The sequence below is a fragment of the Lemur catta genome, chromosome 7 (assembly GCF_020740605.2).
Source record: "Lemur catta isolate mLemCat1 chromosome 7, mLemCat1.pri, whole genome shotgun sequence".
Taxonomy (NCBI): Eukaryota; Metazoa; Chordata; class Mammalia; order Primates; family Lemuridae; genus Lemur; species Lemur catta.
The window spans coordinates 60,165,699-60,181,114 of NC_059134.1; the positions used below are offsets into that span (position 1 = coordinate 60,165,699).

Sequence of the window (15,416 nt, forward strand, 5' to 3'; positions counted from 1 at the left end):
TGCAAGTAGTAAGGATTAAATGAGATAACCCCATAATGCAAGGCAAGGGTCTAGCATGGTGCCTAAAGGTACAGCAGGCAGTCACCAGTATTTACACTATGGTCCCGGTGAGTTAGTCAGGATATCTTCAGGAACACAGATTTAGATTCACAGGTATTTATGGTGCACAACATTTTTTATTACTTTTGTCCAAGTTGGCCAGTTACCTGACTGACAGCTACATATACTTCCCTGGCAATCATATCCATGGCCATGACTTTAGGGTATCATGGATACACTAGCGATTCCCTTCTCTTTCTACAGCCTGGTCCCCAATGCTTTTATCCAACCACCTTCCCAACATCTCCCTCTGGATGTTGCACAAGCATTTCAAAATGAAATGTTTCACAAAATCCAACACTCACTCCTACTAAGAACTCTCAGCAATCTAGGAATAGGGGGGAACTTCCTCCACTTGTTAAAGAACTAATACAAAAAACCCCCCTATGGCTAACATTATACTTAATGGTGAGAAAGTAGAAGCTTTCCCCCTAAGATCAGAACAAGGTAAGGATGTCTCCTCTTACCACTCCTATTCAACATTATATTGAAGTCCTAGTTCATTCAATAAGACAAGAAAAGGAGATAAAAGGTATACAGATTGGGAAGGAAAAAATAAAACTATTAGCAAATTATATGATCGTTTATATAGAAGATCCCAAAGAATCTACAAAAAAAACTACTGAAACTAATAAGTGATTATAGCAAGGTTACACAATACAAAGTTAATATACAAAAGTCAATTGCTTTCTTATGTGCCAGCAATGAACAATTAGAATTTGAAGTTAAAAACACATTACCATTGAAATTAGCACCAAAAAAAATACTTAGGAATAAATCTCACAAAATATGTACAAGATCTATGAGGAAAACTACAAAATTCTGATGAAATGAAAAAAAAAGAGGTAAATGAAAATTCAATATTCATGAATAGAAGACTCAAAATCGTCAGTTCTTTCCAACTTGATATGTAGATTCAATGCAATCTCATTCAAAATCACACAAGCGATTTTATGGATATCAACAGATTCTAAAGTTTATATGAAAAAGCAAAAGACCCAGAATAGCCAATACAATACCGAAGAAGAAGAGCAAAGTTGGAGGACTGACACTACCCAACTTCAAGACTTACTATAAAGCTACAGTAATCAAGGCAATGTGGTATTGGTAAAAGAATGGACACATAGATCAATGGAACAGAATAAAGAGTCCTGAAATAGATCAACACAAATATAGTCAATTGATCTTTTTTTTTTTCCAATTGATCTTTGACAAAGGAGCAAAGGCAATTCAATAGAGAAAGGATGGTCTTTTCAACAAATTATGTTGGAACAACAGGCTATCCAGAACAAAACCAAAAACTGAATCAACATAAATTTTACACATCTTTCACAAAAATTAACTCAAAATGGATCATAGACCTAAATGTAAAATGCAAAACTACAAAACTTTTAGAAGATGACATAGGAGAAAATCGTGACCTTGAGTTTGGCAAATGAGTATTTTAATTTTTACTTATTTATTTTTGAGACAGGGTCTCACTGCTCTGTTGCCCAGGCTGGTGTGCAGAGGCACAATCATAGCTTGCTGTAGCCTTGAACTCCTGGGCCTAAGTGATCCTTCTGCCTTAGCCTCCCAAGTAGCTCGGACTACAGGTGTGTGCCCCCACACCCAACTAATTTTAAAATTTTTTGTAGAGATGGGGTCTTCCTATATTAAAGAAAACAAACAATCCAATTACAAAGTTGGACAGAAGATATAGATGGAAGAAGATATACAGATGGCATTAATGGATTAACAAAACATGGAATAGCCATAAAATGGAATATTACTTAGTTATAAAAAGTCATGAAGTACTTTAACATGCTACAACATGGACGAACCTGGGAAACATTACGCTAAGAAGCCAGACACAAAGTCCCCATTTTGTATTTCATTTATGTGAAACATCCATATATATAGGCAAATCCATAGACACAGAAAGTAGGTTATTGGTTCCCAGCGCATGGGGGTGGAGAATTGGGAAAACTGCCAACAGAAGTTGGCAGTTCACTTAGGGAGGAATGGAAATGTTTTGGAACTAGTGGTGTTGGTTGCACAATAGTGAATGTACTAAAAACCACTACAGTGTACACTTTAAAATGGCAAACTTTATATTATGTGAAGTATATCTCAATTTTGAAAGTGCTACAAAACTTTTGAAAAATGGGTAAAGAATTTCTCAAAAAAAGATTTACAAGATACACATTTGTCAAAAAAAGATATACAAGTGGCCAATGAGCACAAAAAAAGATGCTCAACGTTGTTAGTCATCAAGTGTCTTAGTCTACTTTGGCTATTGTAACAAAATATCATAGACTGGGTAGCTTATAAACAACAGAAATTTATTTCTCACAGTTTTGAGGCTGGTAAATCCAAGATCAAGATACCAGCAAATTCAGTGTCTGTTGAGGGCCTGTTTCCTGATTCCACAGATGGCACCTTCCTGCAGCGTCTTCACATTGTGGAAAGGGCAAGGTAGCTTTCTAGAGCCTCTTTCTTTTTTTTTTTTTTTTTTGAGACAGAGTCTCACTTTGTTGCCCGGGCTAGAGTGAGTGCCGTGGCATCAACCTAGCTCACAGCAACCTCAAACTCCTGGGCTTAAGTGATCCTACTGCCTCAGCCTCCCGAGTAGCTGGGACTACAAGCATGCGCCACCATGCCCGGCTAATTTTTTCTGTATATATTTTAGTTGGCCAGATAATTTCTTTCTATTGTTAGTAGAGACGGGGGTCTCGCTCTTGCTCAGGCTGGTCTCGAACTCCTGACCTCGAGCGATCCACCCACCTCGGCCTCCCAGAATGCTAGGATTACAGGCGTGAGCCACCGTGCCCGGCCACTAGAGCCTCTTTCATCAGGGAATCAATCTCATTCATGAGGTCTCCACCATTATGACCTAATCATCTCTCAAAGGCCCTACCACCTCACACCACCACATTTGTGATTAGGTTTCAACATACGAATTTGGGGGTGGGGGCACAAACATTCAGACCATAGCATCAGAGAAATGCAAATTAAAACCACAATTAGATACTGCTTCACATCCACTAGGATGGCTATAACCAAAATGCTAAACAATAATAAGTCCTGGTGAAGATTTGGAGAAATCAGAACCCTCATACGTTGCTAGTGAGAATGTAAATTGGTGCAGCCACTTTGGAAAAGCTTTGCATAGACTGAGTTTCCATATGTCCCAGCAATTTCACTTCTCAGTGAAATGAAGAAATGAAAATATGTCCACACAGAAACTTGTACAAGAATGTCCATACCAGCATTTATAGTAGCCACAAAATAGAAACATGGAAACAATACAAATGTCATTCAACTGATGAAAAAATGGGCAAGTGGTGTGTGCCTGAAGTCCCACCTACTTGGGAGGCTGAGAGAGGAGGATCACTTGAGCCCAAGGGTTCAAGGTTGCAGTGAGTGCTCTCATGATCATGCCTGTGAAAGGCAATTGCACTCTCACCTGGGCAACATAGCAAGATCCTGGTTCTTAAAAAAAGAAGTTGTAAAATGGATTCTTACTTGACTATAAAAAGGAACAAAGTACTGATACATGCTACAACATGATTGAACCTTGAAATATTAAGTGAAAGAAGCCAGTCATACAATCACATACCGTGTGATTCCCTTTATTCAAAATGTCCAGAACTGGCAAATCTATAGAGACTAGAAGTAAATTAGTGGTTATTAAAATTTAGGCCTGGGAAGATTGGAGGATAATGGCTAAAGGCTTCAGGGTTTTGAGGGGTTATGAAAATATTCTAAAACCAATTGTGATGGTTGTTGCACAACTCTGTGAATATTGCCAAAAGAACTGTATATATCAAATGGGTAATTGTATGACATGTGAATTATATCTCAATAAACTGTTACCAAAAAAATCATAACCTATCATGAGTGAGAGTTAGCTGAAACAAGAAAACAACTGCAGAAACAAGAAAGAGATTACAGATATTGGACATGTTAGACAATAATTTGAATAGTTAATATAATTTGGGCATTGTTCTAAATACCTTAACATAAATTAATTCATATCTCTCACAACACCCTTTAAAGTAGATACTATTGTTTTTATTTTATAAAAGTTTACTGAGACATAGGAATAATTTACCCAAGATTCCATAGCACATATTAACAGTGGACCTAGGATTTGAACATAGATAGTTGCAGTAGGGAGTTCATCCCTTTCTATACTACGACTATACTGACTCATTTAAAAACAAAACAGAATTATGCATAATACAATTTAAGAAATAAGATGGATTAACCAGATGCAGTGGCTCACACTTGTAATGCCAGCACTTTGGGAGGCCCAGGTGGGAGGATTACTTGCGGAGTTCAAGATGGACCTGGGCAATAAATATAGCTGAGACCCTGTCTCTACAAAGAATAATTAACCAGGTGTGGTGGCACGTCCAAAACAAATAAATACATAAGTAAATATCTAAGGGTGACTTAGTAGAAATGCAATAATTGAGTTTAGGAATTATGGTTAATTTTTTTAAGCATGACAATGGTATAATTGTTTATAAAAACACACTTGTTAGAAATGCTTGGGTATTGATGAGTGATTGCCTCAGGAATACCAGTGTGGGGTGGGTAGGAGTAAGAATGCAGGAAAACATGAAGTAAGACAGGAAAATGTGACAGATGTTGAATGGGTTCATTATGCTATTTTACTTGTGTGGGGGTGAAAACACAATACAAGGTTTAAGGCTGGGTGTGGTGGCTCATACCTGTAATCTCAGCACTTTGGGAAGCCCAGGTGGGAGGATCAGTTTGAGGCCAGGAATTTGAGACCAGCCTGAGCAATACAGCAAGACCCCATCTCCACAAAAATAAAAATAAATTGGCCAGATGTCATGGTGCACGCCTGTAGTCCCAGCTACTAAGGAGGCTGAGGCAGGAGCATCACTTGAGCCCAGGAGTTTGAGGCCATTACACTCCAACCTAGGTGATAGAATGAGACCTTGTCTCTAAAAAAACATCTACTCCAGCATGCTGCTGAGAAAATTAGTTATTTTGGATGTTGTAACAAGGTTGTGGATTACACAGCAGTTGAGTCTTGAGAAAACTGGTTTCTGCTTTATATTTTTGAGAAATTAAAACATGTTTTTCTTTTTATTTCCATGGGATTTTGGGATGTAGAAGAGATTGTTCATCACTTTTATCTTCAACTGGAAGTCTGTTCCCTATGATGCCACATGGCTTCTATGATAAACATTTGATTTAGAGCCTTTTTTAATATAAAGAAAATAATACTTGCTCTAAGAGGAAATATTGCACACATTCACAATTCTTATCACTGTTAAAGGATAACCATTTCTATAGCACACTCACTTATCGAAAAACTCCCCTGGTGAGGAAAGGTCAGGAATTCTTTGCTAGAAGTCCCATAATGCTGTGACTCACTCAGATCACACAGCAAAAGTTGGGAATGGAGGGGAGATTCCCAGCTGAGTAACACTTATCCTCAGGGACCAGCCACAGGGGCAGGCCCACTCTGCTTTCTCATATCTGAATTCCCTGATGTCCCAGAAGTCTTTGGCTTAATTCTAATTGGAATTTGCTCACATCTTCAGTTTGACGAATCAAAATAAGATCTGAATAGTACTCATGTTGGTCATTTGATACCTCTCAAAAACAGCTCTCTATGAAGCAGCAACATAAGGGATCATTACCATCTTTATGCAAAGGAATCTGAGTTTAGAAAAGTGAGGTGTCAGCCAAGGTTTAAAACCAAAAAGCACCAGAATAGAAGAACAAGGAGACTTTCCACGGTAAGCATATTCTATTGGGCAATTTCAAACCTCAAATGGGAATCTATGTGCATAAATATAGGTACAGTAGTCAGTATCAATCAATAATCAACTCCCTTGCCCCCAAATAGGTCCATATAAATATAGTCTTTGGGCTGGTCTGTATCTCAGTTTAGCACCAAATTGTTCTCTCTTTAACCCATGTGGCCTGTCTTCATTTAGACTGCAAATTTAAAAACAGGCTACAATCAAACAATGCCACCATAAAAGATCCTTGGGGCAAGAAGGCTCAAAAATACAAAGGGAAAGCCAATACCAGGAATGCTATAAACATTTATTTATTTTTTTTTAAGAAAGTAGCTTCAGAAAAAGAGGAAAATAATCTAGATCATTTATTTATATATATATATTTTTTAATAAAAACCTTTACATAATCTTCATGCATAAAGACCCCGGGGTGGCCATATTGCCTGTGACAGCTGTAGTACAAACTGTCTCAGGCCATTACCTGGGGCTCCCCCATAGCTGGCAGCAGTATAGCAAAGGCCCTCTGCCTGCACCTAAAGCCCAGCTGTTTGCCTGCCTCAGTGATGGTTTTACCTTCTGGGAGGGAAGATAGAGGGTGGAAAATGCTTTGGGACTAATATGGGAAGAACAGGGAGGGATACCCAACCTGCCATTTTTTATCCAAACTCTTTAGGCAAATCCAGAGTCCCAGAAAGATGATTGAAAACCAGGGATGAAACCAAATTCTGGGAGCTTCCCAGAGACATGTGGTATGTGACCAAGGGCTACTGCACATGGTAATAGGGAAGGTATGGTGTTTGTGGAACATTCAAGGCAGGAACAAAACAAGCCTTGATGGTCGCTCCATGGCAGGTATTCACTTCTACCCTAAATGTGTTGGAAAGACCTTGTTGTTTCCTAACTCAGGCCAACCCTCTTTGGCTCCAAAACTCATTGTTAACTAACCAAGCTACTTAAAAGCCAGATTCCCGTTCCTCCTTTGGATAGTTCATCTGTTAAGGAAGGACAGTCCTAGACCAACACATTTGTCCCATAACCTGTCTCACTTCTCTACAGTATAAAAGGGCTGGTAGGAGTAGGGTAGAGCAGGTTGGCATGGTGGGTTCCCAAGATCCAGAAGGGCTGGGAATGGAAAAGGAGTCCCTGGTTTTCTGGGGATTCTGCCAAAGGAGCTTTATTGACCCTTTTTAAAAAGAGAGAAAAAAAAAAAACAATGGTCTTGAGGATGGTAAAAGAAGACTTGTCTCCTTTTTCGGGTTCTAGAAGCCCTTATGCTGTGTTCAGTATTAAGAAAAGCCCTGAACAACTGGAGGAAGGGAGAGTGGATTCCACAGCCAACCCAGAGAATGGCGAACAGTGTCAATCAAAACAATGCAGGGGATCTCTGTGTGGTGAGTGTGAACGGACATGTGAGTGTGGTGCGAAGAGCCTGGGGCTCACTGGCTCCCAACAGTCAGTTCTCGAAGATAGGACTGTGTGAGGCTGCGCAGTTCCTCCAAAGCGTAGTCCTCAGGCATGGGGAGCCGGCCAATGTGGGGAGCCAACAGGCGCAAAGGGACTCGCTGAGGGTCTGGTGTTGAATCGGAGGTTGTATCAGGAGCATGCTGGAGACTCAGTACCACACGCAGCAGGTTGGCTACACGTTTGGCCATGTCTAGAGAGAAAAAGTGGAGTGAGCACCAAGGATAGGGGGTGGGGTGTAATATTCATAAAGACAGGAAGCAAACAGGCAGGAAGTGGGGAGAAGCTAGAGGTATACCTGACTGAGCTAGGCGATCCTTGGCATTGTAACACTGGATCTGCTCTATCCGGTTGCACAGTGAAGTCACTTTAGTGTGTAACTGCTCCAGCTCATAACCTGAGCAATCCATCTACAAAGAAGCAAAGAAACTAATTAACCCAAGAGGAGTTCCCATCACTCCAATCCTACCCATAGATTAGACAAAACTCTGAAACAGTGAAGTGAGAGAGGCGAAAACCCAAGAAGCTGGTGCAGTGCCATGCAACTACCATCTAGCCTAGTAGTTGAGGACAAGGCACTCAAATAGCAGTAATTCACAACAGGAAGGTAACAGTGTACAAAGCCTTGGACTAGGCAAGTCCTGAGATCATGATTCATGAACCATGTAACTAACAAGCATTAACATGGCACCAAAAATCTAGATAAATCTGGATTTAGAGAGATGATGTGACTTAAGAGCACATAAGTAGTAAAAAATGGAGCCCAAACTAGCATTTACTTTAGGTCTCCTGACTCGAAGGTCATAGCCCTCTTTAAAATACCACAGGCCCTCTTCTCACCCTATATGTTCTCCCTATGTGTTGTGATCTACTCCTGTGACTCCAATTTTTATCAATACGCACATGATTCCTCAATCTTTATCTCCAGCCTAATATACTAATCTTCCATTCCCCTCCCCAGGGCCACTGCCCCAGTTCAGGTCACCATTACTTCTCACATGAAATATCTTAAGAGCTTGATCATACTACCTTCAATGTCATCCTCTCTATAGCCAATTTTGTACCATTCTGTAGCCAGAGTGATTTTTCAAAAAAAACAAATCTATGTTTTTATCCATTACCTATATTTTCCAGCAGCATCTTACCCCATTTGTCTCAAATATGACTCTTGGTAGGTCCTCTCTCAAACTCTTACAATGAAACACATTATTAAGTCTCTCATCACTTCCTCTTTTTTCCAAATGGCTCACTCAAGCCTTCTAAGAAATATATCTCATTAAATCCACTTTTGGCGGGGGGGGGGGGGGTTGTAGAGTCTACCATTTAATGTCTATACAAGTACTATCCTTTTCATTCACCAGAATTCAGTCTTTAAATAGACTCTATTTATTTATTTTTGGAGATGGCATCTCACAATATCACCCAGTCTGGTCTTAAACACCTGGGCTCAAGTGATCTTCCCACCTCATGCTCCTGAGTAGTGTAAGCCACCATGCCAAGCTGTACATTGTCTTTAAAAGGTGACGAACAAGGTAAGACAAGGTTTTTGCTCTCATGAAACTCATGAAATTGATATAAAATAAATAAGGAAATAGCAGATAGTAATAAATCCTGAAGAATCACAAGCCATGTAGACAATCTAAACAGGCTGATGTGGTAGAGAGAAACTGGACGGCTACTTCAGACTGGGGAACCAAGAAAGGCTTCCGTAAGGTAGTCATATCTAACTTGAGAATTGAATAACAAGGACAGGGACAAACTTTTCAGGCAAAGAGAACAGCTAAAACCCCTTGAGGTAGAAACTCAAAGAAGTTTACATGGTGAAATGTAAGGTAAGGAAGAGAATAGAATAAGATAAAACTGGAGAAGTTTTATACAGCACGAGATGTTAAAATGGGGTTCACAGAATTCATAGGATCTGTGAACTTAGACTTGGAAAAAAATCATATCTTGGCCGGACGCGGTGGCTCTCGCCTGTAATCCTGGCACTCTGGGAGGCCAAGGCAGGTGGATCATTTGAGCTCAGGAGTTCAAAACCAGCCTGAGCAACAGTGAGACCCCGTCTCTACTAAAAAAATAGAAAGAAATTATCTGGACAACTAAAAATATATAGAAAAAATAAGCTGGGCATGGTGGCACATGCCTGTAGTCCCAGCTACTTGGGAGGCTGAGGCAGAAGGATTGCTTAAGCCCAGGAGTTTGAGGTTGCTGTGAGCTAGGCTGACGCCACGGCACTCTAACCAGGGCAAAAGAGCGAGACTCTGTCTCAAACAAACAAAAAAAAAAAAAAAAAGAAAGAAAGAAAATCATATCTTTATTTTTTACTAACTTTTAACTAAAAATTGGCATTTCATTTAATTATGATGTAGCTATTAACTACACTGTGACTTTGTTATCAACAAAAATCACAGCTTTTATATCACATTATAGTTATTATAGATCTTAAAATACAGTACTTCAATATTATAGTAGTTAGTAGATCCACTGCTAGAGATTTATCATTAAGGATGTTATTAAAGCCCATGTAACTATTCTGTAATTTTCCTTTTTTTGTTAAGAGATGGGGTCTTGCTATGTCACCCAGGCTGGAGTGTAGTGACTATCTGCAGGCATAATCCTAGTGCACAATAGCCTCAAACATCTGGGCTCAAGTGATCCTCTTGCCTCAGCCTCCTGAGTAGCCTGGACTACAGTCATGTGCCACTGTGCCTGGCCCACACATTTTTAATATTTTGATAAATGTATTTTGATATAATTAGTTTCCTTTGTAATCCTATGCATTTAAAAATATTATTCTTAGAAGAGATTCATCTATGGGTTTATTCACCAGACTGCTAAGGGGGTCCACGGCACAAAAAAAGTAAGAGTTATTGATACAGACCTTTATAAGACTTGATAAGGAACACTTTATTCTAAGAAAGATGAAAAGCCATTAGAAGGTTTTATACAAGAGCAAGAGAATATGATTTGTATACTAAAAAAGATCACTCTGGTTGATGTATGGAAACAAATGCAGAGGAGCAGGAGTAGAAGCAGAGAGATCAATTAGGAAGCTACTGTAGTAGTTCTGGTGAGAGGTATTTGTGGCTTTACCACATCTACATGGCTCCATTCCTTTCCACACTCCATAGTCCAAAACCACTGAACCTATTAAAAGTTTCCTGGAAGCACTATATATAATCTCTCTGACCTCTGGATCTCTACTCATGCTGTTCCATCTGCTTGAGCACTCTTCCCTACTCTTCTTCTGTAAGAGCTCAGATGTCATTTCTAAAAAACTTTCCTGATTCAGACTGGGTTAAGTACTCCTTTTATTGCTGCTACTTTATTTATAATGCTCTTTGCTTAATCTCTATGCTGATCATGCTACAGTAATTGTGGACTGACTTTATATATTATCTCCCTCACCAAATTATTACTGTACATACTGTTTACCTTTACATCCACTACAGTACTTTGCACAGTGAAATAACTGTCTCAGTAACTAGGTTGTGTAATGGGTTAATCAATGTTCAATTAGAAAGGGGTTTCTTCAGAGATTATTTAGGGATGATACTCGTTTAATTCATCCTAAAAATATAGCAAACATTGAATTATACCTATTGTGTGCCAGGTATTGTGCTAGGAGTTAGAACTTTAACAAGGTAACAATTATTAAATGTTTAGTATATAAAAGGTACTGTGCTAAACAATTTATGTATATTTTGTTTAATCTTTTTGAACACCCTGGCAGAATATGCACTCTAATCTGTGCCACTGTCCACCCCATTCCCTGCTTTTCTTTAATCAGAGAAGTTAGTTAACTTGTTCAAGGTTATATAGCTAGTGATTGTGAGAGCCATGAATTGAACCTAAGACTATTAATTCCAGAAAATAGGTTTATCTTTTTATTTTTATTTCGTTGAGACAGGGTCTTGCTCTGTTGCTGAGGTTTTGGTCAGTGGTGATCATAGCTCACTACAGCCTCAAATTCCTGGGCTCTAATGATCCTCCTACCTCAGCCTCCTGAGGAGCTATGTCTACAGGTATGCACCACCACATCCAGCCTATTTAAAAAATTGTAGAGGTGGGGTCTCACTGTGTTGCCCAGACTGGTCTTGAACTTCTGGCCTCAAGCAATCCTCCTGCCTGGAATTATAGGTGTCAGCCACCGTGCCTGGAACAGACTTGAGCTCTTAGCCTCTATACTCTATTGCCTTTAACCTTAAAATAAAAAAGACCTCCTAAAAGTAGGGCTAATGGCAACCTGGAGATGTGAATAAGTAACTACAATATGGTCTGACAGGCAATATGCTAGTAGAAAAATATACCAAGTGTTTTGGTAGTAAAAAACAAAGTACAAATTAACTCTCTGGGGGGAAAGGAGGGAGAAGCAGAGTTAACAGCAATCTAGATCTTAAAGGATGAATATAAATGTGCTATGTAAAGAGTGGAATATAGTATGGTTTGCTGGACACACCACAGGTAACTAAGTGTGAGTGGAGCAAGCTAGCAAGGCTGGGATGTGGAATATGAGTGGAAGGAATTAAGTCAGGAGTAAAAGGTAAAAGCCTCTAAAGGGACTTAAATCCTTACTTAGCCTGTACTTATGAGTTTGTTTTCTGTGCTGTAAGCAAGCAATGGAGACCTATCTTATGACTATCAAGACCGACTCAACACATTTTAATGAAGACTTATAAAAACCGTATTTGCAATTTTAAAACATGCAAAACAATTAGTGAAACTATTTTCCTCACCAAATCTCTGCTGTTACTCTATATCTCATCCCTGAGCTTCTCAAACTAGGGCTGAAAAAGAGGATGGGGACTGCCTACAGACAAGCCTCAGGAATGTCTATTGCACATATTAGTTGGTAATAAAGTGTTTTAAAGTTTTAATACAGTTGTCAAAATAACTACATAAAATTAGCCTCATCAGAGCTTGAAGCTCTGACTTAGGCGAAGCAAAGACAATATATGTAACCTAAACATTTGTAGTCCCATAATATGCTGAAATAAAAAATTTAAAAAAATAAAATAAAAAAATAAAAAGTCCCACCTGCTTTGACAGTGCTATCCTGGCAATGAGTTTTTAAGTGTATACTAAGGCCTTTTGGGGTCTCTGAAAATTTAAGGGCCTGAGAAAAGGAAAACTAGGCAGTGGTTAAAGGAACTCAGGTACCTGTTGTATATGGTGGAGCATTTCAATGACCTGAATATAGTCCAGGTAAACAAGCCCAGATGTTTCCCAGTCCTGAATTAGGCTGCTGTGCTCTGGAGGTGCCAGGTCTTCTAAGAACCCTTTCAGGTAGTCATAGTTCTCATTAATGATGGCATCTGAAGAAACAAAATATTGAACACAATGTCTGCACAAGTGCATGGTTTCCAAATGGGCAGAGGACATGGCAGAAATCTAAGACAGGAAGGAAGGAGAAATAACGTTGGGCCAGACTTTAGAATTATAAGTTGATACAGGCATACCTCAGAGATATTGCAGGTTCAGTTTCAGGCCTTGGAAAAAGAGCAAATATTGCAATAAAGCAAATCATACAAAATTTTCCTAGTGGTTATATGCATTGGTTTCCCAGGGCATATAAAAGTTACATTTATACTATACTGCAGTCTATTAGTGTGCAATAGCATTATGCCTAAAAGTACATACCTTAATTAAAAAATACTTTCTTGCTAAAAAATGCTAATGATCCACTGAGCCTTCAGTGAACTATTAATATTTTTGCTGGTGGAAGTCTTGCCTTGATGTTGATAGCTGCTGGTAGAATAGTTGCTGAAGGCTGGGGTGGCTGTGGCAATTTCTTAAAATAAGACAACAATGAAGCATGCTATATCCATTGACTCTTCCTTTCATGACAGATTTCTCATGCTGTTTGATAGCATTTACCCACACAGCAGAACTTCTTTCAAAATCAGAGCCAATCCTCTCAAACCCAACCAGTGCTTTATTAACTAAGTTTATGCAATATTCTAAATCCTTTGTTGTCATTTCAACAATGTTCACAGCATCTTCACCAGAAGTAGAACTTCTGTGGATGTGCAAAGTTGTTTCAAGAAACAACTCATCGGTTGAAGTTTTACCATGAGACTGCAGCCACTCATTCACAACTTCAAGCTCCATTTCTAATTCTAATTCTCTTCCTATTTCCTCCACATCTACACTCACTTCCTCCACTAAAATCTTAACCCCTCAAAGTCATCCATGAGGATTGGAATGAACTTCTTCTAAACTACTGTTAATTTTGATATTTTAACCTCCTCCCATAAATCATAAATGTTTTTAATGGCATCTAGAATGGGAAATACTTTCTAGAAACCTTTCAATTTACTTTGTCCCGATCCATCAGAGGAATTACTATCTATGGTAGCGATAACCTTATGAAATGTATTTCTTAAATAAATATTAAGGCTTGAAAGTTGAATTACTCCTTGATCCATGGGCTGTAGAATGGATACCGTGTTAGCAGGCACAAAAACATCAATCTTCTTGTACATCTCCATCACAGCTCTTGGGTGACTTAAGTGCATTCATTGTCAATGAGCAATATTCTGAAAGAAATCTTTTTTCTTTTTTTGAGACAGAGCCTTGCTCTGCTGCCCTGGCTAGAGTGCAGTGGTGTCATCATAACTCACTGCAACTTCAAACTCCTGGGCTCAAGTGATTTTCCTGCCTCAGCTTCCCTAGTAGCTAGGACTACAGCCATGTGCCACCCATGTCCAGCTAATTTTTCTATTTTTTTATAGAGACGGGGTCTCGTTCTTGCTCAGGCTGGTCTTGAACTCTCAACCTCAAGCGATCCTCCTGCCTCAGCCTCCCAGAGTGCTAGGACTACAGACGTGAGCCAAGTGCGCCTGGCTGAATCTTTTTTTCCTGAGTAGTAGGTCTCAATGAGGGGCTTAAAATATTCAGTAAACCATGCTATAAACAGATATGCAGTCATCCAGGCTTTGTTATTCCACTTATACAGCACAGGCAGAGTAGACTGAGCATAATCCTTAAGGGCCCTAGGATTTTCAGAATGGTAAGTGAGCACTGGCTTCAACTTAAACTCACCAGCTGCATTAGCCCCTAATAAGAGTCAGCTTGTCTTTTGAAACTTTGAAGCCAGGCATTGACTTCTCTTCTTTAGCTATCATAGTCCCAGATAGGTCAGGCACAGTGGCTCATGCCTACAATCCTAGCATGTTGAAAGGGCAAGGCAGGAGGATTGCTTGAGGCCAGGAGTTTGAGGCTGCAGTGAGCTATGATGATGCCACTGCACTCTAGCCTGGGAAACAGTAAGAAGCAAGGAAGGAAGGAAGGAAGGAAGAGAGGGAGGGAGGAAGGGAGGGAGGGAGGGAGGGAGGAAAAAATACTAGATGGAATCTTCTTCCAACAGAAAGCTGTTTAATCAACTATGAAAATCTGGTGCTTCATGTATCCACCTTCATTGATTATCGTAGCTAGATCTTTCTGAAGACTTGCTGCAGCTTCTCCTTCACCACTGGCTGCTTCATCTTGCACTCTTATGTTATGTAGATGGCTTCTTTCCTTAAACCTCATGAGCCAACCTCTGTCAGCTTCAAACTTTTCTCTGCAGCTTCCTCATCTGTCTCAGCCTTCTTTGAATCAAAGAGAGTTAGGGCCTTTACTTGGCTAATGTTTGGTACATGAGGCCTACCTTTTGGACTGTACTGGCTTTTGATATGCCTCCCTTACTAAGCTTGATCATTTCTAGCTTTTGATTTAAAGTGAGAGAAGTGTGACTCTTCTTTTCACCTGAACACTGAGAGTCCACAGCAGGATCATTAATTTGCTGTAATTTTAAAAATGTTATATCTCAGGGAATAGTAAGGCCCAATGAAAGGGAGAGATATGGGTAATGGCCGGTTGGTAGAGCAGTCAGAACACACATATCTTTTATGTACATGGTTCATGGCGACCCAATATAATTATAACAGTAACATCAAAGATCACTGATCAGACTAATAAACAGACAAAATAATGAAAAAGTTGGAAATATTGCAAGAATCACCGATACGTTACACTGAGACATGAAGGGAGCACATGGTGTTGGAAAAATGGCGCCAATTGACTTGCTCTATGCAGGGTTCC

At 39.5% G+C, this 15,416-nt stretch overlaps 1 protein-coding gene across 5 annotated transcripts in view; it reads right to left on the minus strand.

Annotated features, from left to right (window-relative positions):
* Positions 1-6,156: 6,156 nt before the first annotated feature.
* Positions 6,157-15,416, minus strand: part of NUP98 (nucleoporin 98 and 96 precursor) — a 117,807-nt gene continuing 108,547 nt past the window's right edge. For all 5 annotated transcript variants that reach the window (XM_045555583.1, XM_045555582.1, XM_045555585.1 and 2 more), the window contains 3 exons: positions 12,492-12,646; positions 7,630-7,741; positions 6,157-7,524 (listed from right to left, as the gene is read on the minus strand). In XM_045555583.1, the coding sequence (XP_045411539.1) occupies positions 7,307-7,524; positions 7,630-7,741; positions 12,492-12,646 (485 nt within the window). In that variant the 3' untranslated portion in view covers positions 6,157-7,306. The remainder of the gene's footprint in view (positions 7,525-7,629; positions 7,742-12,491; positions 12,647-15,416) is intronic.